The following is a 24135-nucleotide window of genomic DNA, read 5'->3' as shown; positions in this document are numbered from 1 at the left end:
ACAAGAAGGGCTTCTACAGGTATGTCAGCTAAAAAAGGAAGGTGAAAGAAAGTGTACCCCCACCAAAAGCAAGACTGGTAAACTGGTAGCAACGGACAAGGAGAAAGCTGAGGTACTCAACAACTTTTTTTTCCTCAGTCTTCACTGGCAACCTCTCTTCCCACACCTCTCAAGTGGATGGACCACAAGGCAGGGACTGAAGAAGCAAAGTCCCTCCCACTGTAAGAGAAGATCAGGTTTGTGACCACCTGAGGAACCTGGACATACAGAAGTCTATGGGACCCGATGAGGTACATCCCAGAGTCCTGAGGGAATTGGCTGATGTAGGTGCCAAGCCGCTCTCCATGATATTTGAAAAGTCATGGCAGTCAGGTGAAGTTCCCGGTGTCTGGACAAAGGGAAACATTGCACCCATTTTTAAGAAGGGTAGAAAGGAGGACCCTGGGAACTACCGACCTTTCAGCCTTGCCTCTGCCTGGGAAGATCATGGAACAGATCTTCCTGGAAGCTATGCTAAGGCACATGGAGGTCAGGGAGGTGACTTAAGACTGCCAGCATGGCTTCACCCAGGGCAAGTCCTACCTGACCAACATAGTGGCCTTCTATGATGGAGTGACTATATCAGTAGACAAGGGAAGAGCTACAGATGTCATCTACCTGGATGTCTATAAGGCCTTTGACATGGTTCCCTACAACATCCTTCTCTTGGAGCGATATGGATTTCATGGGTGGACTGTTTGGTGGATGAGGTATTTTCTGTATGGTCGTATCCAGAAGGTAGTGGTCAACAGCTCAATGTCCAGATGGAGATCCGTGACAAGTGGTGTCCGTCAGGGGTCCATATTGGGACCAGTACTGTTTAATATCTTCATCAATGACACAGACAGTGGAATCGAGTGCACCCTCAGCAAGTCTGTGGATGATACCTAGCTGAGTGATGTGGTTGATACACCTGAGGGATGGGATGCCATCCAGAGGGACCTGGACAGGCTTGAGAAGTGTGAACCTCATAAGGTTCAACAAGGCCAAGTGCAGGGTCCTGCACCTGCATTGGGGAAACCCCCGGTATCAATACAGGCTGGGGGGTGAAGGGATTGAGAGCAGCTCTGCTTGAGAAGGACTTGAAGGTACTAGCAGATGAAAAGCTGGACATGTGTGCTCACAGCCCAGAAAGCCAATGGCTGCATCAAACAAAGTGTGGCCAGCAGGTCAAGGGAGGTTATTCTGCCCCTCTACTCCTCTCTCGTGAGACCTCACCTGGAACACTGCATCCAGCTCTGGAGTCCTCGTCACAGGAAAGACATGGACCTGTTGGAGTGGGTCCAGAGGAGGGCCACAAAAATGATCAGAGGGATGGAATACCTCTCCTACGAGGACAGGCTGAGAGAGTTGAAGTTGTTCAGCCAAGAGAAGACAAGGCTCCAGGGAGATCTTATTGGGGCCTTTCAATACTTAAAAGGTGCTTATAAGATAGATGGGGACACACATTTTAGCAGGGCCTGTTGCAGTAGGATGAGGTGTAATGGTTTCAAACTAAAAGAAGGTATACTTAGACTAGATATATGGAAGAATTTTTTACAATGAGGGTGGTGAAGCAGTAGAACAGGTTGCCCAGAGAGGTGGTAAATGCACCATCCATGGAAACATTCAAGGTCAGGTTGGACAGGGCTCTGAGCAATCTGATCTAGTAGAAGACGTCCCTGCTTATCACAGGGGATTTGGACTAGATGGCCTTTAAAGGTCCCTTCCAACCCAAACTCTTCTATGATTCTACAGACTGCGCGTCCCTTAGTGCCTGCAACTCATTAGATGCGCTTCTGGGGCACTTCTTCGCCTTTACTTTCAGCAGAAAGCAATCCAGTTTGTGTGCTCCCAGACTGCTCCGTGATGTGAATCAAGATGCAGTAAGAGTGGGAGTGGGAGCGAGTGGGAGATTTGTTTGAAAAAGCACACCCTGACCTGAACTAAAATGCTAATGGAGACACAGCCTCAGGGCAGCTGCCTGTACACAGTTCAAGCACTTGAGATTTGTGAGCTGCATGCCCAAGCGTGTACAGACTCTGTAAGAAATAAATAGTTGCGTTTTAACTCTATTAAGACACAAAGTGGAGAAAAGAATTTGAAGCAGGACCGGCCCTTTGGGGAATCTAACAGGTGCGCCTCGTCGCGCACTGCATGCTACGGGGGCGCCTGCATTGCTGAATTACTGTAATATTCGAGTTCCCCAATAGTACCATTACTTGCAGGCAAAAAAAAAGAACTGAACACTTTCAGGTTTTTTGCTTCTCTTTCAAACTTATAACCAAAAGTTTTTAAACATCTCTTTACTGATATCTGCTTTAATTTCCATTTTCTGTCCTGTATATAGGACCACAAATTTAGAGTAACCCCAAAAAGGCGTATTGATATTCACAGATCTCTTATTCCTCCCTGTGAGCCTACTGATCTTCCCTGCCAGTCATGATTTTTGGTAAAATTCTGAGATGTAAATATTTCCTGCAAGCTGCAAAACATATCATCTCCTCTTGCAGATCTAAACAACTATGAAAGGAGAAAAGATCTCTTCCATCCCAAATACCAGCTCTTTTCAAATCAGGCCTATATTAAAAAACGTGAATAAAAATCATACTGTAAATATTTACATTCATACCAAAATTTAAGGAGGAATTTTTCTCCAGTGATCAAAAAGAAACAGCCACAAGTAGACAGGAAACTGCAAAAAAGGTTTAAATAAGTATATAAAACTCAAATGATACAACAGTAAGAAAAAAGTGATCTCCCAGATAATCGCAGCAATAAAAAGATCCTGGTCTTAAAAGAAAAAAAAAAACAGCACATAAACAAACAAAAAAACTTGTTATATAATGTAAAAATAAAGAAGCAGAAACAGAAATAATCTAAAATAGCCCAATTAAGCAAATAGAACATTTAAGATAATTTATTCCATAATCTATTAATACTAGGCAGCAGAGATACACTGAGGTTTAGATGGGTTTGTTCCCACCAGCAATTCAAATTTCAGTCCAAACACACCGAGAGTCTCCACAAAAGAGTTGTGAAGACCAATGTAAAACACGGTTAGGGCGCATCCTGACATCAGTAATTGATGCTTGTGTATTCCACACTTACTGTTGGGCCTTTCTGAACTCTTGATGAAAGAAAGAAAATACCCTAAATAATTTACATTTCCAGATCAGTCAGAAGAAAAAAAAAAAAAGTACATCAGAGACTGAAAAAAAGGAAAAGACAATTTAGAAACAACTGTTACATTTTTCTTTACTTCCTCAATTACTTCCTAATTTTAAAAAATCCAGGACTTTTCAAAGATTTCCATAGGACTCTACTTCAGGACCGTCCTAGACTCTCCAAGATGCTTGATTCTACTTCAGTAGTTTCCTCATCGCACCTCTCATAGGCATACATATATATATATATCACATATATACATACATATGTGTGTATAATACCTGTAATTTTTATTTAAGATGAGTCATTGTTAAAATTACTACCTTTTTTGTAAGTGTTGAAATGTACCGCAGAGCAAAACTTCCATTACCTGATCAATTCTTCAACTTATGCTAAAATTCTAACTGTATTTATACCAGCGTAAATACAGAGTGTCTTTACAGCAATCAAAGCAGCTTCTTTGGATTCAAACTAGCAATACTACTGATCAGCACCTCTCCTTTTAAATCGGGTGGATGACCTACAATCTGGACTGGAAAAGGCAAATTAATTCTGCTTTGTTGTGTTCAATGTTTTCCCCTCCTGGATAGTTGAACAAGTTAAGCTCATAATATTTTTCTACAGTGTGCCTGAAAAACCAATAGAATAAGGGAATGGGATCAAGACCAAGTACAACAACAAATAAAAGGGGAAAAAAAACCCCACATTAATCTGACAATAATAACAAATCAGTACTGTCAGTGAAAGACAAGAAAATGAACATTTAAAGCACTCTGCATATGGCTTTTTGTAGCAAGGTTTGTAAAGCAAATCAGTCTGTGTCAATTCTGTCCCTTTCATTTCATATATTTGAGTTTTAAAGTCCATCGTGTGCCGCCTTCTGCTCTCAAAACAGTATTACGTTCAAGTAAAGCCATTGATTTCAATGAAGTTAGTCCTGGTTTATGTCATTGTAGAATCCTAACTAAAGAAAATTGGTCTATATTTACAAATGAAAATAAAACAATATTTTAAATTCACATCTGTCATACAGAGACAGGCTTGCAATACATTGACCCAGGTCACGTCCCAGGAATCAATCTCAGCTGCTAAATTTTGAAAAGCTAATGATTTAATTTCATTAATATAGTGAGGTTGCAAAAAAACATATATTTATAAGATTCAGCTTTAACATTTATAAGATTTAAATAGAGACAAAAGAAACCATAATGCACTTCTAACTGAATTGGGATATAAACCAGCAAGCCTCATTTCCTGAACTCCAGTGACACACTATATCTTGTTAGCTAAACTTAGCTTATAATGGGGGTCATTACCCCAAGGATTGTTATATCAGAAAGCATAGAAGAAAAAAAAAATAAAAATAAAAATAAATGAATTCTGCTTTAAAGATAATTTGGCCAGCATTTCAAATGTACCTTGTTCAGAAAATCCTACTTCTTCGTAAGAGTGGCCCATGTTCTGGCAGGTTCTGCGTAGAAATATTTACAGGAAGACTTTAACCCCACAGCAGAATGGAACTGCAAATGAACATCTCTCATCTCCGAATGCACAAAGAATTTTAAAAGCCATCCCACGGGACCTTGGCTATGTTTTTGGTTTACTTCCTTTATTTAAGTGCAGAACCTCAAGCCGGTGGAATCTAATCCCCATATGTCCTCAGCCCTGGCCCTGCTCCAGCTACTTAGCCGGAGGGGCAGAGCCTCCATGTTCCTGGCACCACGTGCTGGGGTGGCCCATACCTCTTCCCTCCTATAAAAACTTTCTTATTAGCAAAACCGCCCAGTCTCACTTTAAAGCACTGTACCGCAATATTAACAGCTTAAACACGGTGCGAAAGGAAAAACATGAAAGGGTGCTTTTGTACTCACCGGGTATAAAATTTGCAGTATTCCGAAACAGATGCATTTGGAATACTTAATAATAAAAAGCTCAATGAATTAGGCTCTGATGACACGGATCTTTCTCCACTGGTTACACTATCTGCCTGATTTTAACATGGCTGGAATCAGTAGACAGATCCCACTGGAAAACCATCAGAAACTTGCTTAAGGAGCTGACTAACAATCGGTATTCTAAATAGATATTGCAGTAATACTTCTCTGGAAAATTTCCAGAGGTTTTCGTCTTTACCAAAGCATAGGGTTTGGATTATTTGTAGCTGGTTTTAATAAAAAAGATTATGACTGACACACATCATTTTATTTTTATCATTTTGAAACTCAGCTATACAGTTTTCTCATATTTTTAAAAGAATTACTTTTAAAGCGAGATGTGCTATACCAGGGTTCACCATGAAGTGATCTTCTTTTAAAAGTCACTTGTAAGTCTTTGCATACACAAGCATTGTTACTTGCAACTGTGAATAAATAAAATGTTCTTATTATCCTGCAGCTCTTCTAAACAGAAATGCAGTTTCAAAATATACCATAGGTGAAGGCAATGTTAAAGAGTACTCACAGCAAATTTGCATGTAATTTTTCTAAGTACATTTTTTAAAAATATATACTTGTATTATTTATTCCACAATTAAAATAGCCTAGAAAAAAACCCTGCTGTATATTTGCTATTTTTTGTTGCCCTTCTACAAGCTGGGATTTATTTTAAAGAATATCTGTTTTTTAATCCACTGTGCATGTATACAAATACAAAAATTTGTCTCAGTAGAGGTCATTTTAGTGCCTTGGAAAATGTAACTTTAGCTCTAACAACAATAAAGATACCCTTGTAAATAATGAAGTTATACTAATAAATGTATATACATGTTTTCCTGAATCGTGAGCATAGTAAATCAGCTATCACCTAATATGAGTTAAGAATAAACTTTCCACACTAGCAAAAAAAAAAAAAAAAAAAAAAAAAAAAAAATTCTGTCTGGTGTACTGTTCCTCATGAAGAATATGTGTACATAAATAAATTTCTATATTTATGGTCTTATATTTAGTTGCCTGTTACTACACACAAAAATCTGCAAGATACGGAATCAACTCTTAATATATATTTTAAAGCATTTAAGGATTGCTTAAATTCTTCCTTAATAGATCTTTATACCGAAGTATTTATCTAAATGAATACATCTCATACAAAATTAGATTTTCTGAGAAGAACCTGTGAGTGTAACCCCTGAAATATGGAGATCAAACTAACCAATGTAGAGCAATGATCAGCAATTCATCAATCAACAAACTCTGGAAACTCTCTTATTCTCCTAAAAGAATGAATAAAATGAGAAAAACTATTTTTCTAAATATCACAGACAATCCATCTTTTCCGCTTCCCTTTAATAAAGAATGTCTTCTGATTCTGGATTGCTAATATCTTAAGAATGTAATAAAGATACTTCATTATGATGCTTTACAGAGATGAAGTGTGTTGACGGGCCCAAGACACCATTTACACAAGCGTTCAGGCAAATTGAAGGCAACATCTAATCTAACATGCAGAGGATCAGCAAGGATTAAACATGCATTTAAAAAGTATTCTAGATATCATATCTGCTCCCTGGAAAATATCTCCTGAAAGCTACAATACATTGCACATTCTAAAATACAAAAATAATATAATTAGTTTTTTCTTTTTCAAATTTTGTAATGAATAAATTTGAAAATATATTTGCTTGCCTAAATTGTAACATTTAAGAAAAATTGTAAAAATGTCAGTCTCATCCCAAAAATGAAAACTTGGACTTTTTTTCATTTGTAATCGCTCAGGTACAGTTTCCCCCTAATTTCATTGAAAACATTTAAAACATCCACAATGACTTCCAAACTGCCGCAGAATTTCTAAAAGCCTGGACCCAAACATGGTGGGTTTTGGTAACTTCCATTCAGATCATCTTTGCTACTGTTTTTAATCAGCAAGTTTTCTTCTTATGATGAAACCTCCGAATGATGTCTCAATATCAACCTATATGAGAGGTGAACATTCCAATCAGGATCTCCAAGACACTTCAAAAGACCAAGCTATTCATATAGAACTGCTGGAAGTTTATCAGTTCAACATTTATCATCACCATTCTTCCCAACAGTTTGGTTGCATTCAACCAGTGCTTCAAAGGGTCCTACCAGGTTCTCCCGTAAAGGCTTTAGGACACTCTAATTTCAAACACAGCTTCCGAGACATGTCCATCAGTTTGGATGAAAGACATGAAGTGAAGGGTGGAAGAATATCAAGCGTTGATCAACTTCACTTCAAAGCTGCTACATCATGCCCTGTTCTCTTTGTCATTGTGGACTGGGAGCTCGTTGGATATAGCTCTTCAATGTGCATGTTCTAAAGAAACGATCTGTGTCCTTTACATATCTGCTCTGTTTGCAGACAAGGTTGGATCACAAAAAAAAAAAAAAAAAAAAGTTTTAACATATCTTCAAATAGATAAAATCTCTCTACAAGCCAGAATACGTCCTTAGTGTTTCACTAAATTTGTATTCATCTAACTGATTGATGCTGTAAAGTAAACCAAACTATCACACACTCTCACTTAGTGTTGTTTGCGCTACAGTTCTGACAAGAGAAAACTACAGTGAAAAACACGTAGAAAAGTACAGTATGGTTATTTTAGTAAAGTGGCATAAGCGCCTAAGAATATGAGCCTCTTGAGTGCCAGAGATTGGGCAGGCTTGGGAGTTCCCTCTCATTTGGTCTAAGGGAAGAAAATGAAACCCAGAGTAATATGTAGGAATTCTCACACACATTGACATCTCCACCCCCCACCCCCCCTCCCTCCTTACAAATAGAGAAGGGAGAATAAGAAAGACACTGTATCAGATTTACCTGCAAAAATTGCTGTTAAGACGATGACCTACAATTGCTATTGTATGGTTTCTCAGTAGAAGTAAAAGGAAAAGTAGTATGTAGAAACTCTTGGCCTCCCCTCTCTCAAAAAAGTGATAAAAATACAATTATGTCATACAAGGCCCCTTCCTATTCTCATCCCTAAGCAGCAGATTGCATAGCTAAGATGAATATAGTTATCAGAGAAGCGAGAGGCTTGTGGTTTCACTACGTTAGTGTGGGACAGCACAAGCAGCAGGATTTTACAAACTTTCTCACGGTTAAATTTTGCATATGAACACAATTTCATCCAAACTTATTTTTTATACCAAAATCACTTTGGTAGGATTCATCTAATATGACTTCAGAGGTCCACAGTGGAGGCATTTGTACCTGAGACAATACGACAGTATGCGCTCTTTAGAGACAATAAACAGAAAATAGGTACTTTGGGGGCATAATCCATTTGACCTATTTTAGATGTCCACTTTATTGTGAACCAAGTCAGACTTTAGAATTACCCATCTATCCCCACTGACTACAAAGAGAGTTTGAACTTTTATATTTGATGCGGACATCCATACTGGTCATCTACCCTTTCTTTTTTTTTTTTTTTTTTTTTTTTTTTTTTTGTAAGATGAATTATTTAATGTTTCTATCTTCTGGAGTGTTATGAGTGATACTTATCAAAAATTAATATTTAAGAAGTCAGCTTCTAAGTTACTTTTTCCCTTTTAGGCAATCCACAAATCTAAATACATTATGGATCTTAATGCAAGAGTGAAGTGATAAATTACTAAGTATAGACCAAATGATTTTTAGGCAGGATAAGTGATAGAATTATAATTTGCATTTTGATTACTTTTCCTAGAAGAACATGAAATGAAGGAGCAAGACTACCACATTCTCTGCAAGGTGCATGTGAAGTGTACTGCTTGATGCAAGGGGAACCGGTGAACAAAGTGAAGTTGGAGGCAGGGCCGTGAGGTCCCTAGCCATGTGACACGAACACCATGAAGTGTTAAATGGTGGCTGCTGAACTAGGGTGGAATCCACTTCAGCTGCTCTGTGGTAGTCATCTGCAGTACTTTTTTTTCCCCTAAATCGGGAATGAAGTACCCCTCAACACTGTGAATGGGATGAATATCTAGATGATCAACTTTTTAAAAGTTAAGCGGGGTGAACTAACTTCTGGAAAGAACACGCTGGGAAATATGCTCTTTTAGGATTGAATAGATCTGATCCTGATCCAGCAAAGCATTTAAGCAATTGAATGACTACAGGCATGTGCATAGTCTTCCCTGAGTGCAGTGCCATTCATCTAGCTCAAAACAGGAGACTGAAGCAGATTGCTGAATTGGGATTTTAGACCAAAATACAAAGTCCATTAGGGCATAATCAGTGTTGCTCCTTATATTAATACAACAGTGCACTGTTACAACAATAGTTACACTAAATTTACCACGTACTTATCTTAAATTAGTTTTGAAAAATAATTCAACTTCCTTAAAAAAAAAAAAATCAGCTGAACAAATAGCACATGCAAACAAACAATTTATAAAGTCACATTAGTTTCACAACATTTTAAACAAAACTTTTTTAAAATATATACATCTAAGTATCATGGCTTTTTTAAAATAGCATATCATTCATTTCAGAAAGAGCTTTAAAATAAATATTTAAATTTCAACACATTCTGAAAAGGCATCGGTTCAGTAATTAATGTTTTCTGTTTCCCATTTGTATTAGACGTTGACCATCAGTACATATTTCAGAGGGTTTAATTTGTAAGAGTTTCTTTTGATTAGCTTAGGTATCACTCTTGCATATAATATAAATATTGTGTGATTAGATGTGCAATTGAAATGTCTAACTTTGCGGCAGATGCTGGTCTATGTGACCTTTTGTAACAGAAGGGTTCTTTTATCACTTGAGCTTTTGGTTTCGTATTTCTCATCCGCTCTTTTCTGCCAGCTTAACTGAGAGTTTAAATCAAAACCTAATTAGACTACATATGCTGTTTAGGAAAAAGTTCTTGGAAAAGTCATGATTCATATAAGCTTTGATATTTCCAGATAAATGAGAACAAATGTGATTTTAATTGTTTTAAATAACTTTCAGTCATCCTCTTACTCAAATAATAGTAGTTGAACCCAGCTCTTTGATCCAAAAAAAATTAGCTAGTAACAGAAGCACCAGCTCTATATTCCTATCAACTATACCATCTATGTTTAATGATGAAACCCTTTATTGATATGCATGTTTTCCACTAAGTAGTAGTACTACTCAGCTATTTTATTACATATTTTTGATACCTATATCATAAACCTCAGTTTATGTTATAAAATTATATTTCATTTCTTCTCCCGCCAAAAAAAGAAAAAAAAAATCTGCATTTAAATGTTGAGCACCTAGTTTGTCAGCTAAAGTTTGCTTTTTAGCAATGTTGATATAAAAAGCTGGTATATTTTTATTTTTCTCTTTTAATATTCCAGGAGGAAAACTGATTTTTTTTGTTATTTTAATTAGAATGCACTTACCTGAATTGCATATTTCAATACTTCAACTAGCACTAAGGAAGGCCACTACATTTTAAACACTCTCAACTTTCACTGGGTTAAAGAAACCTGTGTCAAAAAACGGTAACTGATGTTTTGTTCAAACATTAATAAATACTTCTGCTAAAAAATCCTTGGCCTCTGATACTTGTCACAAAGACATAGGTTCTATCTCTAAAAAAAAAAAAAAAAATAAAACCCTTTACATTTATATGTCCTACTTAGTTATTTGACCCAGTTCCTAATCAGAAGGAGCCAGAATTTTCTTTTATTCCACAAAGCAATTGCCTGCTGTCTTAAGAATAAGGACTTGAGTATTTCCCCTGATAGAAAGCTGACAAGTCATTATGAGGAACTGTGTCTTCCAACGTCAAGCCAATACAGTTCTCTGTTAATTGTTTGAATACAGTCCTGTGTCACACTGCATATAAAAATGATATTCTGGAAATCAAGAAACTTTAGATATAGCCAAGAACAATCTCCGTAAATACAACCACTACTTTATAATGTGCAAAAGCAAAATTTCATAAATAGTAAAAAAGAAAATCTAAATTAAATTTAAAACAGAAATGTAGATCCAGATTCTCAGTTACTCGGTTACTTTAGTGATACAGTAAAGCCACATCAGTTTATTTATGTCACCTTGTTGAATATGTAATACATTCAATACATTGCTTATATTTATAATTCAGCCATTACTGATATGTGACTATCAAGACAAGAAAATAAATAAAGACATCAGATTTCAAGGATATTTTTTAAGAAAGAAGTTGAAGATGGATTTAGTGAGACTACACTGATATCCAGAACTTCTAAACAACATACAAAGTCTACTGACATCCTAATAATATAAAATCCGTATCCATGTTCACTGATACTATCAAAAATAAATACTAATTTTGCAAATGCTATAAAATTCAAAATTCTCAGCATTTTCTATAAAATGTTCAAAAATCCCAATGCAACTCAACAGGAAGTTTAATAGTAAAACCTTAATAACAGGATGGCATTATTTTCAAAAAAATGAGTGAGTATCCTTAGATATTAAAACCGAAACCAAAACTCACTATGTAGAATAGCTAAATGTGAACCGATAACCCAAACAACTCCTGACTGCAAATTTCTGCCATACAAAGCGATTTATTTAAAATATTCTTCAGGGACCAGGAAACATGTAGTGGAACACAGAATATTTTGAAAGTAAAGTTCATTTTCTTCCAGTATCAGATAAAGGAATGAAAATACAAAGTCTGAGGTATAGGCTAATACACCAAAAGTATTATTATGTACTATTTGTTATAACCAACAGCACTTTCTTGAAAGGTATAACTTGTCAGACTGAGAAACCCCCATGATTTTCACTCTTTACTGTGAGAACTGGCTGTGTTGGGGGAGGGGGGGGAGTTGGGAAAGGGGGAAGTAATACTCAATTACAAGTTTTAGGTTGACTGTTACTCAGTGTAAATTTTATTGATTTTGTCATCATCTATAATTGGTCAACTGGATGACAAGCTCTCTTTTTCTGGGAATGAAGCAGCCCTCCCAGAATACTAAAGGTGTCTTAAATAGAAATAGATTATTTAACAAGCCTTTCATCGTGTTAAGCCAGGACTTACATATGTGATTATCAAGTAAAGCCAGTACTTTTAGCATTTTATTTAAAAGAAAAGAAAAAACAGTTCAACACATAAACCAATCAAATGGTGTGTGCTAAATGCATAGTTAGATGTCAAGTTATTTTCTATTCTGATTCTTAAACTAAGAATTCTCTACATGACCAATGTTCAAAAACTTAATATTTACTTACACAAAATAAGCTATATCCTGATTGAGTTTTATAAATTAAATACGTGTAAAACACCAGAAAGTCCAGCAAAATAATGCAGTTGTCACAAAGTATTCACCGCGAGTTTCTAGTTTCACCTGCACACAATTCAGGCTGGACCGACGTACGAGCACATCAACACACGCGGCTACCAGACGGCTGGACCTGCTCATCGCTTGGCTCTCTCGGCCACCAGCACGAACCAAAAGGGACCCAGGGGCACCAGCTCAGGGGGCAGGGGGAGGAAAGCGGCTCCTCCCCCGGCCCGGCCGCCGGCTGCGGGCGCTGCCGTGCAGCACCCTGGACAGCGCCCGCCGCCCCGCCCGGCCCCGCCGCTCCCACGCAGGGCAGAGAGAAAACACCGCGTCGCATCTCCTTGGTTTGGGTTTGTTGTTTGGGTTTGGGGAGTTTTCTTTCTTTCCCCTGCTGCAATATCCTTCATTTTTAACACAGACTGGTTGGCCAAATTCTCAAAACGTAGAACAGTACCGTCCGGCACTCGGAACCAGAGAGCTGTAGGTCACTGGCACTGCATTTGTCTAGTTCATTTATATCTTTTGTGCAATCATTTTAATGCCAACCACATTTTCCCCATCATTAGACAAATATTCCTCCTTATTCAGTCTTGGGAGGGGAAATCGTTATACAGCATACATTTGCTCTTCTGTTCATTTTCAACACCTTTTACACCATCATATACTGTAAAGCAACCACACACTTTGTGGTAAAGTTCAGTCAAACTGAACTGTGATACAAAAAAATCACTTTAAGCAAGCAGATGTTGATTGTTTGGCAGCACAGAGTAGTAGGTCAGTTTCTAATTAAAGAGTTACTGAAATGGCAAAGATGTCCTTATCTGTAAGGACATCTATTTACATTTGATAAGCTTTTTACTTATCCAATTTATGCTTTTTACTTAGCCAATTCACACTGGAAATAAAATACATTTACATTATCAGTGATTGAGTACATAACATATATCCAATGAGTGTGTACACACACAGTTTATAACCTAGAAACAGTGGAGTCAAAATTACTGATGAGACTACTTTTGACAAGTTTTACAAGCAAAAATAAATGCAGCAACTTTCCTACTTTATCCAATTAGGTAACAGGTTATTTCAGCTTCTGGAGGGACTGTGGATTGATTCTTGTGGCAAAGATAGGTGCAAATTGCACTAACTTATTGGTGAATGGGACTCTTTAGGCATGGACTGTTACTATGAAAAGATTTCAGAAGGCCCTGCTGAAGTTCCAAAGCACAGAGGTACTGCTAGGCCTCCTGTTCAGAGCAGTGATTTGTATGCACTGTTGTGTTACATTGCTAAAGCAGAATTTGGTTCAGACTGGTTAATGTAGTGCTACAGTAGTCGAGATAATCCAGTTCAGGGCACAAACCATTCACCTGGCCCAACTCTCGACAAATACTCAAACAAGCAAGGGGTGAAAGCATGCAGTTAGTTATTTTAGGTGCCAAGGACAACACATTGTTCTGCCCTTTCCTGTCTTGAGAGCTAGGCCAACTAATCTTGTGCAAAAGTAGAGAGAAGACAATAACTACAGAGAGCCAAAGTGGGACCCTGCCTTCTAGCAAAGGAAAAGAAAAACCCTCTGGATGTCTCTGTGCGGTCACCAGCGGCACCACAGAAAACTGAAACGCTGTCACCGTCACTTCCCATCCAAGGGCCACCGCGGTGCCCACTGACATCCACCCTCGTCCTCCAGCTCTTCCCAGTTCCTTAGATTTTGGCAGAGCGCCTGGAGACACGGTCCTGCTCCCAAGGTGGCCGGGCAACCTCCCCGCTCCACCGCCCCGCGCACCGCCGCCACCGCCGCTGCCCGCCGCCCCCGGGGGCCAAGCGCCCGACGGAACCCCCCCGGTGCGCGCCACCGGACCCCGCGGGGGGACGAGACGCCCGTCCTCCGGGCACGGCGGCCGCCGCCGCTCCGGCCCCGGCCCAGCACCGGCCCCGTCGCGCCTCCCGTGGGTTTGGCCGCCGGCCGGCAGGCTGCGACCGGGGCCGGCCCCGGAGGGTCCGCGGGCAGAGCAGCGCCGTCGGGCGGCCCCGGCCCCGGCTGCCGTCCCGGGGCCCCGCTCATTGGCATGCAGCCCCTGTCGCTGCCTGCCGCCAAGCCGCATCCCAGCCCGCTGGAAGCCGGCAGCCGAGCCGGAGCCAATCGCATATTCATGAGGAGGGGGAAATCCAGCGCTGCACTCCCAGAGGACCGAGGATCACTTAATTTTTCTTTCTTTTTTTTCTTTTTTTTTTTTTACATCCAGCCTTCCCCCTTCTCTCTGCCTCCCTCGTAGCAATGCGCTAACGGGGGCTCCCCGCCGATATCCTCCGCAGCTCCGACTGCACCCTAAAAACCACGGCCGCCGGCGCCAGGAGCAGAGACCGAAGCAGCCAAAACACGGACCACGGCAGCCACAACAGGCGAGGGAGGCACGCCAGCCCGCCAGCCAGGGACAGGAAACACAGCAGGGGCTCCTACCTTACAATCCTCAGGACACGATTTCACCGAGTACTCATCCGACTGTAAATATTTCTGGAGCATAACCTCAAACTCTTCGTATTTCTCCTGAGCGTGCTGGTCGTAGCGCTGGTAAGCCTGGACGCACTGGCTGCAGGAGCCTCCCCCCCTCAGCACCACATCCAGACTGCAGTTCAAAGTGTCCGGATTGGACAACCCGGCGAACAACTCCCAAAGTGTGTAGGAATTACAAAAGGAAAGGTAAAAATCCGTCAGGTCCCAGCCGGGCGCCGGGCTCTGCCCCGCGCCCCGCGGCCGCCCCGGCCCCCCCCGCCGCCGGCACACCGCCTCCGCGTCCCCCACGCTGAAACACTGCCCGGACGAGGAGCTCGGGGGGGGGCACGTCTCCAGGGGCCTGGCGGTGGAGTTCCCCAGGAAAGCAGCCTTGCCGTGCCGGGGCTCGGTGCCGTTGGTGCGGCTGCCGCGGCTGCCGCCGCCGCTGCTGCCGGGGGAGGGCGGGAGGGAGGGCGAGGGGGGGGCGAGGAGCCGGGGCGCGGGGGGCGCCGGCTCCCCCATGCCCGCCAGCAGCTCCGGCTCCGCGGGCTCCGGCTTCTCGGGCGGCGGCTGCTCCTTCTCTCCGGTCCCCGTGAATTTGGCCTCGGCGCAGAACCACAAGTGATCAGAGAGCAGGACTGTGAAAAACAAGAGCGATGCCAGGGACAGTCGCCATTTCTGAGCCCTCTCCGAATCCGTGAAGGGTTTCTCGTTCTCCCGGGGTGCGAACCAGATTTTTAAGCCGTCATCATACTGCCGACTGCACATCCAAGCACCCCTGGTCATATTTTGGGAACGCACAGCCCTGGCCGACTCCACCGTGAGGGCTCCTTTGCCAGTGTCACCACAATATGCATTGACTTAAAAGATTGGGGGGATTTTCTTGCCTGCCTTCCCTTCTCTCGCTCGCTCGCTCCCTCTTCCACTCTCTCCCTCTCTCTCTCTCTTTCTCCCTCTTCTTTCTTTCTTCTTTTTCTTCCTCTGAGATATTGTCGGGTTTCGCCGGTGGCTCTGCCTTGGTCTCACCACACGAAGCAGCCCCAGTCCATCCAACGCGGAGTGCCGTGGAGAAGATAAGAGCAATAACGCAGAGAGAGGAGGAGGGAGAGGAGATGGTGGTGGTAGTGGTGATAGTTGGTGGTGGCGGGGCTGCGCGGCTGGTCCTTTCCCCCTCTCACCCAGGCATGGTCAGATCGCAGCTCCCCATCTCCCTCCTGAGAAAAGCCCGCTGCCCCCGGACAGCTGCATGCCGCGTCCCCCGCTGCCGACGGACGGCTCCGGGAGGGCTCCTCGCCTCCTCTTCCTCCCTGCCGCCGCTGCTCCTCTTCCTCAGCCCCGAGCCGCGGCACAGATGCCCGCACCGCTGTCTCCGTCTCCTCTTTCTCCTCTCCCCCCTCCGCTCTAACTGGAGAGACGCTGCTGCAGGGCTCCCGGAGCGCTGCCGAGGATGCTGAAGAGGAGGAGGAGGAAGAGGAAGAGGAGGAGGAGGCTGCCGGGGCCGCCGCCGCTGCTGGTGACAATGGGCTGCGGCTGCCGCCGCTGCTGCCGCCGGGCGCGGTGTCCCCGGGCGCACGGGGCGGAACTGCCTGGCTGGGGGCCCCCGATGGGCACAGGCATCTTGGGCCCCTGGGCTAAGTTGCCGCCATCTTCGTCCTGGAGAAACACTTTTTTGGGGGGAGCTCTGCCTTTTGCGTCATCTCCTCCCGCGCCGAGATCTCTCTATCCTGGCGCATTGGCAGCAGCAGCAACTCTGCCTCCTCCTGCCTGAGGAGGAGGAGGAGGAGGTGGGAGAGGCACTGGGGACCACATGGCCCCTCCAAAGGGCCTCCTCGGTGCAACTCTTTCCACTCGTCTCACTGAAGGGACTGCTCCGTCCCACCCTCCAGCCCTCTCTCCTTCAGGGTCTCCTTCCCTTTGTGGCCCTGAAACACCATGTCCACGCAGGATGATGGCTGGAGAGGTCTGTCACTGTGATTGCCCTTGTCATAGCAAATCACAAATGGCACATGAAACTCCAGACGCTGGATCCTGGCAGGTTTTGGCCCCACAGTAAAATGCCTGAACACAGCTGCCTGTCTTTCGCTCAGCGAGCTGGAAGGCTAAATGCCCATAAACCCCAAGCTGATCCCCCAAGAGAAGTTTTGCAAAACCCTGGTCCAGCACGCGAGCTGGTAGTCTTTGTGTTTCACCTTTTAGATGTCACTGCCTGGAGAGAGAGACAGAGAGACCAGGCTTAACTCCCCTGCTAGGATGGTGAATAGCTGATGATCTCCACTCAGAGATCCCATCACCTGCAGGGCCCAACCAGCAGGGTCTCTTGCTTACCAAAACGTACTGTTTGGTCACTCCTAAGTTACCGTCATCTTGCTTGCTGACGCACCTTCATGTAACAGCAACAGAAAAACTTGTATACCGCACGAGACAAGAGAAGGTGCCAGCTAGAGGTTGAACATCATCAGATGAAGACCTGGAGTTACAAGGTCTTCCTCTCAAGACATCACGTATGCTATCTGGCCATAGCATAACCAAGATGTATATTTTCATTTCTCCACTGGACTGGGGGAAGGTATAGAGGCCATTCCTTTCCTTGTTCTGGAGGCTTTCTCCATCCTTGGGTAAGGGACCATTTAAAACTGCTAATGGCCCTTGAACAAGGTGCACAATATACCCCAAAACATGTTTTTTCCCCATTATTTGGTTAAAGAAGGCTTTATTCCTTAACAAACATGGGCATGGTCTATAAACTGTTATAGATTGCTGGCAGCTCTCTAATACAGCTTCGAAAGGTGTAGTGGGAAGAAATCTGAAACTGAATTGTATCAGAGGAGGACAAAGGTTGTACCTTTTCTGACTGCAGCTGTCACTAACTGAGGGGTGAGTTTACCAAGGAATGTGCTGGAATTTCCACCACTTTGAGTAATAAATCAAGGCTGGACGTCTTTCAGAAGGAGATGGTATATCTCAAACAGAAGACACAGACCCAAGGGAGGAATTGCTGAGCAAGGTTCTATGCCCTGTGTTATGCTGGGGGTCAAAGCGCATTATCATAATGGTCTCATCTGGCCTTAAAAGAGCTATGAGTCAAATTCTGCACTGAGCAGAAGTTGTCTGCGGATTTTATTTTGACAACCTATTTAAAGACACAAAAATAAGTGCTAATATTATAAGAAAAAGTCTACAGTACTCAAATCAGAATGCATCTTTGCAATTCTCAGTCAATCAACTCACACCATCTGCTAATGGTACATTATTAATATTGGTCTTGGAGATTTGATTGCAATGATTTGACATACTGGGCCCTGTACTGTATCTGCATCTTTGTAATGCTTTCTGTTCTGGACAAGACCGTGACCAAGCTTTTAAAAGGGAATCAGAACAACTTAACTACTCTAATACATAGTGTAATTTATTGAATTATATTTTGCTTGGTTGGTTCTGTATTTTGTGGTGGAATACAGGGACTTAAACAGAAATATGGGACACAAAATACCCCAACTGGGATAAGCAACAAGCTCCTGACATCAGGTCTGAGTTTTTCAGAATGTGCTCTATTAAGATACGTGGCACTGGCCGCATAATTTTCCTATATTTGGCAGCCAAACTCAGGGTGAAGGAAGTTGGTTTTGGAGTCCCCACTTGGCAAACAGGCTTGATGATTATTATTTTTTTTTTAATACTTTTTTCCTGTTGTCTTGTTGGGAAAATGAGAGGGTAACAGGCAATCTTGCAGTCCACGGGGAAAGTAGAAATGTTCTTTATCTCCATAGTGGAATTTTAAGAATTGGTAATGAAAAAATGCTGGTAGCCAGACCTCATGTGAAACTGAATATAAGAATGAATTCCTAAGTCTGTGCTCTGCTGTTTACACTTGTCTAGGATCAAAGCAAATAAAGTCAATCTGATAGGATTTTTTTAGATATACTCGGCTTCTCCAAAAAATCCATTTTCATGTCATGCAATATTTTCACACATTTTCCCGACTTTTGTCTGGAAAAATAAAGTGAGAGCTCTTTTTCAACACCTAGCAATAAACTATAAGACGGCATTCAGCATTCCCGAAATGAGCGCGCCCTTGCTCTTCCAGTGACAGTTTTCTGTAACAGAGAATGTGTCATGCAGAACTGTTGTTTCTCCTGTTATGTTTCCCCCAAAGCCCCATTCCCTCTCCACCTAACACGGTGAATAACTTACAACGTTAGTTGCAGCAGCTGGTTCCTGATGGATCTGAACAGATGCAGTTCAGTTCTCTGGTGCCCCTTAGTGTTAGGTCTTGGAGCTCAAGGGAAAAAAATAAGGCTATAAAATAATATCTGAAAATCAAGAAGCTGATTGCATGCAGTGGGGTAGAGAATCTGAAGTATATACTGTAGCTTCTTTCTCTCAAAGCTCCTTCAAAATTTTATTATCATAATATATCCAAATAATGGAATTTTATTTAAACTAGGTTAATGAATTATAGGAATGTGAAGAAAAGGGACAAACTTTCCTCTAAATTATCATTACAGAAGTATGTCCCCATATTCAACATTCATCCTAAATAACTCTAGTGGCACAAAATACTGGCTTTGCTTTGAAATGACACTTTTTATCAGGAATATTTATTACTCGTGTTCCAAAGCTTGGCAAGTGTGAGGCACTCATGGAAGTCTGTCTCCCTAGCTGGTGGAGTCACCAGATGTTTCACAGATGGATCTCCTTAAAGTAATGTGGTTCAGTGTCAGCTCTGCCATACAGTGCTTCGATCAATACAATCAGAGCTGATGTTCTTTAATTCTTCGACTCCTAATATGTAAGATAGCTAATTTATCAAGCACTGAGGACAAAGTCTAACAGAATGAACACACACAACATTCAAGAGACTTGAAGCTATTGCTTAATCTACATACCACATGTTTTCTTTCCATGTGAAAGTACTTTAGCTTACCAAGCAGAAATAATCATAGAATCATAGAATGGTTTAGGTTGGAAAGGACCTTGATGATCATTGAGTTCCAACCCCCCCCACCATAGGCAGGGACATCTCTCACTAGACCAGGTTGCCCAAGGCCACGTCCAGCCTGGCCTGGAACACCCCCAGGGATGGGACCTCAACAACCTCTCTGGGCAACCTGTTCCAGTGCCTCACCACCCTCAAAAAATCTTTGATTTTTTGATACAAAATTGTAAGGTCTGAAGAGCTGTATGTAGGTCTTTCAGATGATTTTAACAGGTTTGAGAGCCATGTCTTGTCTTTGTAATGTATGTTCTTTAAATAAGAAAAAATGTATTTTCTAAGTGCTAAGCAGCACTTCTTTTTGTAAGATCTTGCATCAGACTATTTTTAAAATAGTAGATTTCCTTTTATTTTGGGGTTGACTGGTTCTATCGTTGCAACAATTATTCACAGAAATACTCAGTTAAACCTTTACATTGGAGTGTCATCCCGCACTCTTAATACCAAGCAAACATTATCAGGCCCATTACTAGTTCCCTTTTACTAGTTCCTTTTTTACAGGTTAAACAATTTATATTCAATAAGAATATCTACACATTCTTTGTAGGCAAAATGATATGTCAAGTATGTGCTTTAGCATCCTCAGAGTTGTATATTTTTTGTTTTAGTTTGACTTCTTACAACAAGCGGGTATTAATTTACACATTACCTGGGAAGGGAGTCAGAGATTTAATTATCTGAGTCTGTTTGCTGAGAATAATATCCATGATGGGTGTAAGACACAAGCAACTTAAGAACACTGAAGAATTTATTTTATTTCCCATCACATTGCCAATGTTTTAGTTTCCCATTCAGTATTTTTCAGAAAGCTGAATTACTGTGAGAAAGCTTCAGGCATCTGGGCCTGATTGCCCCAAAGCAATGGGAAATTTATGTTAATGTTAGCAGGCACTGAAGCTGCTAATCCCTGTGCCAACAGTTCGAATTCAGGTTTTAAGATTCTTGCACTCTCCTTTGTTCCCACTTTCCACACTACCTTCGATTTTGTCCTTTTGGCTTGACTTTTTTAAGCTTTTCCTACAAAATTAAAGGATTAACTATCACCCAGTAAGCTATAAAAGTTTGTCAGACTGGATTTTCAAAGCCTGTGCAGTACAAACTTGGAAGATACTAATGTCATTGATTGAATTATCTTGCAGATGTTTGCTCTGTTTCCTATGAGACTTCTTGTTAGAGAATGAGAACATGTTTTTGTTTGTTGACATTTTCCGCCATGGAACAATGAACGGATGACATGGGATCTGGAAGTCCGATAATTTCTCTCCAAAAATTGTAGGTCATCTTTATCATGACATCTTTATAATGAGAGCTCAGTCATAATATAACAACCAGCTGGTATATTTGGGCATGAGCTGAAATGAACTGAGGCCATTCTTCATTAACTGAAGCCATCAAACAAGTGAAATATAACTTTTGCACATGACTGCAGCAGGAAGAAGATAATATAAATGTCTCGCACAAATTAGCCTGTGCCTATTAGAGTAAAGTCTGATCCAAAGCATGCTGAGATCAGGGGAAAGATTGCAATGCATTTTTAAGCCAGGCTCGTACAAAGGAAATAGACAGAAGAATAAAGATTGCTCCCATATGGGAATGGAAGAAAAAGGACTGAAAGAACACCAAAAGGTAGATTACAGCTTTTAAAATATTTTTTCCTCCTTTCCCTCTCTTACTAATTGCATACATTTGCTGTCTTCTAATAAATGTTATAGCCTAATTAAGTTTTTACAGACATCAAAGGATTTTTTTCCCTTTTCTGCTTGGTTGCCTTACAGGTATCCCAGCCCTTCCTTGTGTCAAAATTCACTTCATAGGAAAGAGATAATACTTGATTTTTCTCAGAAATATTTATAATCTTGTTCTTAAATAATTTTTTTTTTTTTAAATGTGCACTATGTAAAAAGTCTTAAGCTCTGGATGATCAGCCAAATAGTTTTCATTTGCTGTCTCTCAACCTCACTCAAAAAAAAAAAAAAAGTACTTTTAGATATAACCTCACTGTTTAATTCATAGTCTGATTTTCTGTTTAAGCATGCTACTGTAGAATATTTTTTACCAGTCGAAGTTACAATGCCTACATTAGGTAGGTTTTCTTTGTGATCTACTGATATGATGCTGCTGTTCCAGAATTCACGCTAACTTGTATTTGTAGCCCCGTTTCCACCCGTGTCTATGGTATGAAGAATGTGGAAAACAGAGAAAGAATTAATTTAGAAAGAATGTATGCTGCTCATTACCCCACATTTTATTCCACTTTCCTGGAAAACATGCCATCCTAGAAAAGTTTTTTCAGACTGATGATATGAAAGTTTGGTAATATCTTTGTGTTTCAAGTACGCACTGCTGCAGTGTAAGTTTTAAATGCATTTGGCGAGTGGGCATGCAGGAAAGCTATCTGGCAGATTCTGCCTTGAGGTTGCCACATGTGGGGATTTCTTCTTTCGACCAGAAGAAATACTCTTACTAATAAAACATATGCAATTATGTATAGGTTTGATAAGGAGCTTGATCATAGGTTGAATAATTATCATTTTATATATATATATATATATATATCTCCTCAAAAATGTAAACAGTTATTTGGAACTTTTTGTGTCATCTAGCCTTAGCTATCTAAACCGAAGCATCCGGTCAAAGCTTATCCTTTCATCATCTTGCTAATAAAAAGATACACCTACCTTAAATAGGTGTATCTAAATAGATGTATCTAAATACCTTCCACCCTTAAATAGGCGTCTGAGACAGGCACTCTTGTATGGCAAGTCATCTACCATCTTTTCCCACAAATTATGGAAGAAATCTCTCTGATTAACTTTCAATTGTTGCCTATCGAACCTATCTTTAATTCTCTGAAATATAGGCAATCATTTTAAGTTAATCAGCCAGGTTCCTGGCTTTGCCGTTGTGTCCTACAAAAGATTCTTCCTGAAGCAAAAGCTGTAAACGAGCATGAAAGTACATATTTGAGACTTTTTTTCTCTTTCCTTTCATACCAACTTTATTCTGTTGTTTACTAGAAAAGCAGACGTGAATGAACCATACATTGACACTCTTTTTTTGACCTGGGCCGCATCTCTTTCTGCCGAACTGTAATATTCTGCCTTCTGCCAAGTGGCTGCAATGCCATCTGCCAGCCAGGGAGAGAGAGGGTGGGTTTTTTTTCTCTCTGCCTCCCCTGCCTTCCAGGGTATTCCTGTGAAGAAGGCATGTGACTCAAGTCGTAAGATGACTCAAGCTCTTGTGGTCTTCTTGGAGTTGTCCCACAATCAATCTAATGTGTCTGACCCGAAGGCAAATGTCTCCTTTCGTCTGCGACATCACCAGCAAGTCTCTAAACGCTTTGGCTGCGGTTCCATACGCATTGTGAGAGATTCAGAGAACGGAGTGCAGGCTGCAAGTAAAGAGCTCCTGAGATTTTATTCTGTTTCCACTCTAGATGGGAAATGGTTCTGGCAAAGCATTCATTCCCTCTTCCTCAGCATCTCTATTTATAAAAGGGGGAGGCTGGGAGAATTAGCTAATGTCTGCGAAGTGCTGTTTTAAATAAAAAAAATAATGAATTCACCTCTAGATGGGCTACTATATAGGTCAGCATATTGTGTTATTTCTTACCTCATTTAGCTCCTAAGGACTGAATATTTGTTATTGTTTTAAATCAGGTTGCTCTCCCTTTCTAAGTGGCATACATGCCTTTGTGAATAAACAAATAAAGATTTTCCGCAAAAGGGATCTCGTTCAGATCATTCTCAATCTTAGAGTAAATGAAGAGCATTGTTATTCTAATTTTCCAGTAAAATATATTGATATTTGGTGATACGTTACGTTTTCATTACACTACATTGCTGGGAACGCCGATCTTTATTTTCATGCTTTTTTCTTGGAGGGGAAGACAGAGAAAGGAAGTGTAGTTATAATTTAGTCTCCTAATTAGCTTCAGCGGGTCTTAAATTTAACTCTTACATTCTGTTGAAGTTCATTTACCTTCTCTTTCCTTTCATCTCGTTCTCTTTTTCGCTTCTGGAGGCAGCTGCCGATGGCCAGCTGTGGCTGCCTAACGCTCGCATCCTCCCATAGCACCAGAGCAAATACAGCATCCAGCCCGTTACCTGGCACATTCAGAGCCTTGCTAGGGGTAGGCAGGCACACTCTGCCTCTAAGTGCCACCATTACGGCTGTAATTTGCTCGAAGCCGCAAGTCGGGCTGGCCCCGGGCCAGTGGAAGCGCACTGTGTGTTGCTGAGGTGACCGTGCGCGCTCAGAGTTCACAGCCC

The 24135-nt window shown here is 41.4% G+C and overlaps 1 protein-coding gene across 2 annotated transcripts in view; it reads right to left on the bottom strand.

The window, feature by feature from the left end:
- Positions 1–16298, bottom strand: part of NALF1 (NALCN channel auxiliary factor 1) — a gene marked incomplete at its 3' end in the record, with an annotated part of 501503 nt that extends 485205 nt beyond the window's left edge. The window contains exon 1 of one of the 2 annotated variants that reach the window (XR_014270551.1): positions 14839–14910. Coding sequence is in view for 1 of the 2 variants with exons in the window: in XM_082499320.1 (XP_082355446.1) it covers positions 14839–15657 (819 nt within the window). Of the gene's footprint in view, positions 1–14838 lie in introns of both variants that reach the window. The other variant, XM_082499320.1, reaches the window with a different exon arrangement.
- Between the last annotated feature and the right edge of the window lie 7837 nt (positions 16299–24135).

The sequence above is a fragment of the Vanellus vanellus genome (assembly GCF_965231255.1).
Source record: "Vanellus vanellus genome assembly, chromosome: 1".
Lineage (NCBI taxonomy): Eukaryota > Metazoa > Chordata > Aves > Charadriiformes > Charadriidae > Vanellus > Vanellus vanellus.
Note: the sequence above shows the minus strand (reverse complement) of the source record. Positions and strands in the feature narration are given on the sequence as shown.